Genomic DNA, 2,991 nt, shown 5'->3' on the forward strand with positions numbered 1-2,991 from the left:
GTTCATTTAGATGCATTCAAACTCAAACGCATCACAAAACACTGAAAGCATGAACAAGTTTTACTTTTAGAGCAAGTTGTATTTCAAAGAGTATTAATCATTCTGAAAAGCCATGTGCTTGAAAATGGTGCTATGGGCCAAATTCAGTTACTTTGCCGTTGAAAATTATAACTCAAAAACGGTGTGTGTTGGGGACCGAAGCATCAATATAAATACCTTTAAATGGAGGTGTACATTCACGTCCACATTTAGTGCGGCAGCATTTTTGATCTTTCGGACAGTCAATGTCATTGACACACAACCCTTTACACAATCCTACTCCAGGGAATCTCTTTGGACACACTCCTGGCTTTACTGTTATACAAACACAACAGAGAAACCAGATCACTGAATGACTCAATCACTGTGTTAAGGGAAAAAAAAGCTGACCAATGAATTAGTATAACATACCTTTAGATACAGCCGTACACTGATGTCCACATCCATTGCTGCAGCATTTCTCATCATTTGGACAGTTACTGTCTTGGGAACACAACTCAACACACGCTCCTATGTTACTGCTTGGACACACTCCTGGCTTTTCTGTTATACAACACATGATCGAGAAAACAGATCACTGAACCCTCACTGCATTTTAAAATGTTAAGAACTAATTGAATTCACATTAATATAACAATATAAATACCTTTATATGGAGGCATACACTGATGTCCACATCCATTGCTGCAGCATTTCTCATCTTTTGGACAGTTACCGTCTTGGGAACACAACTCAACACACGCTCCTATGTTACTGATTGGACACACTCCTGGCTTTTCTGTTATACAAACACATGATAGAAAAAGCAGATCACTGAATGCCTCACTACCATGGCCAGACTTTCCATTGGGCTTAAACGGGCTGGGGCCCCGCCTTAACCCGTTTACATTTGTTCAGTTATGTGCCAGTCAGAAATTATCAGCCGCATTTCAACCGCGCACACGGGTCAGTCGGGGCTAACAGCTTCCAACTACGAACCCATAATCAAACAGCATAAACTGGAATTTATGTTTTTCACAGAAAAAAAAAAAAAAACACACACACCTGCGCTGCGCCGAATCGCTGATTAATTTGTGATCACATGGCTACTTTAAACAGTTCAATTAAGCCTTTAGCCCGAAAGAGCGCACATTTACAAAGATAATGATACATTCTCACATGTTCACGCCTCAATTCGTAACAGCGGATTATATTAATGTTCCACTAAATTAATCTGAAGAGTTGAGCTCTCTCTCCAGTCCAAAGACTATAGAATACCCGAATATCTTACAGGGACTTTGTCCTGTCTCACTACCTCCACACAAAGTGGAGCAGAAATTATCAAAACTATTTAAAAAAATAAAAATAGCCCTTTACAGGGTTCGTGCGGTCATGAAAACTCCAGAAAGCTTTGGAAAAGTCGTGGAAATGTCTTTTACAAATCTATATAATAGAATGTTTAATAACGTCCTGAATCTCGGTGCGGGATTGCGCGTTTTGGTTTTACTCATTCCCGCAGGTTTCGCACGTTTGGAAAATTCCCCCAAACATGTATTTAATATACAATTTAGGTTAGAGGGGTTTAAAAAAACAAAAAAAAAAACAAAAAAAAACAGAATATAAGATCAAGTCAATCATTTGAAAACAGCGTGTGTGGTTCAGCTGTACCGCGTCTTTTCGCTCAACTTTTTCAGGTAGGCTAGCCTAAAACTAACAGTAGCTTCTACTGTTCAGGAACAAAATATTATGATGTATAAAAGTCATAAATATAGATTATATTTATATATTATTCCATATTAAATTTGAAAAAATTTAGTCAAGAGCAGATTTGAGCAGAGTGATTTTTTTTCTTTTGTTCTTTAACACAGACAGCAGGTATAAAAGCTGCAATGACTTTCATACCAAATATTAATGTTAACGGTGTTAATTAATTGTTGGTTTTTGTTAATGTTAACAACAAAATACAAAATCACTCACTGCTCTTGACTGAATAATTTGTAACTTTTAATTTTAAGAATTAATCTGTTTAATTTACAGAAAACTCAGGTCCTGAGTTTAATTTATAATACTGGCTAAGCAAATTACAATATACTTAACATTCAGTTATGTGATTATGTAGCCTAACTTATGTTCTCTGCATGAAGTAACGTCTGGCGCAGTCGCAGCCTGTGCTTATTAGAAAGCAAACAAATAGCACTAATAATCATTCATTTTCCAAACATTTGTGTAAAAATGGCACATTAGGTCATGAATATTGCCTTAAGTCATCGAAATGTATTGGTTGAACGAACCCTGCATTTAATGAGTGAATGCCTACGATATAGGAGTTAGCCTGTCACACAAACTAGAGTCCTGTTTTTCCGAATATCTGCACTATCGCAAATGTACAATAAACAACAAGTTACTGAATAACTTTCAGACACACAATTCTGTTTTGCCCCATCAATGCATCTCCGAGCAACACAGTGTTTTGTTTCTCAGCATTACACAGAGCAGTAAATGGTTCAAACAGACTACAAGTACAGTCGTTTGCCAAGTTAAATGAATGAGCATTTTAAACGAATCGGTTGATTTAAGGATTCAACTCACTCATTAAGACAGTCACTTGCTGCCACCTACTGGCGGTTGTAGTTTCATATTTTAAAAAGTAGCTCATCATTTCATTTTTGCAATTATGTAATATTTCTACATTAAAACATTGTATTTAAACTTAACTTATGCACAATCCATATATGGATTTTGTTTATAGTGATTTAATTTGATTAATAAATAGTTTAAATTACGCTGAAGGAGGAATATCTGCAAGATATTTTTTTAGAGTGTTTCCAATCAAATGTCAAATAGATGCTTAGAAAATGTCTTTAAGCTCTTTCTGATTTAGAATGCATGTAAAACGGATGTCTGAAAGATTTCTATCAGATGTTTGTACACAGCAGATGCTTTCCAGATAAAGCGATCTTTAACAGACATCTT

General features: G+C 35.9%; 1 protein-coding gene across 2 annotated transcripts in view; it reads right to left on the reverse strand.

Annotated features, from left to right (window-relative positions):
- LOC107570691 (perlwapin-like) overlaps positions 1–2,991 on the reverse strand; it is a 6,897-nt gene that overhangs the window by 865 nt on the left and 3,041 nt on the right. Inside the window, exons 2-4 of one of the 2 annotated variants that reach the window (XM_016256947.1) lie at positions 686–817; positions 451–582; positions 275–354 (exon numbers count right to left, since the gene is read on the reverse strand). In XM_016256947.1, coding sequence (XP_016112433.1) covers positions 275–354; positions 451–582; positions 686–817 — 344 coding nt within the window. Of the gene's footprint in view, positions 1–216; positions 355–450; positions 583–685; positions 818–2,991 lie in introns of both variants that reach the window. The other variant, XM_016256948.1, reaches the window with a different exon arrangement.

The sequence above is a fragment of the Sinocyclocheilus grahami genome, unplaced genomic scaffold, assembly GCF_001515645.1.
Source record: "Sinocyclocheilus grahami isolate Dianchi unplaced genomic scaffold, SAMN03320097.WGS_v1.1 scaffold1492.1, whole genome shotgun sequence".
NCBI lineage: Eukaryota > Metazoa > Chordata > Actinopteri > Cypriniformes > Cyprinidae > Sinocyclocheilus > Sinocyclocheilus grahami.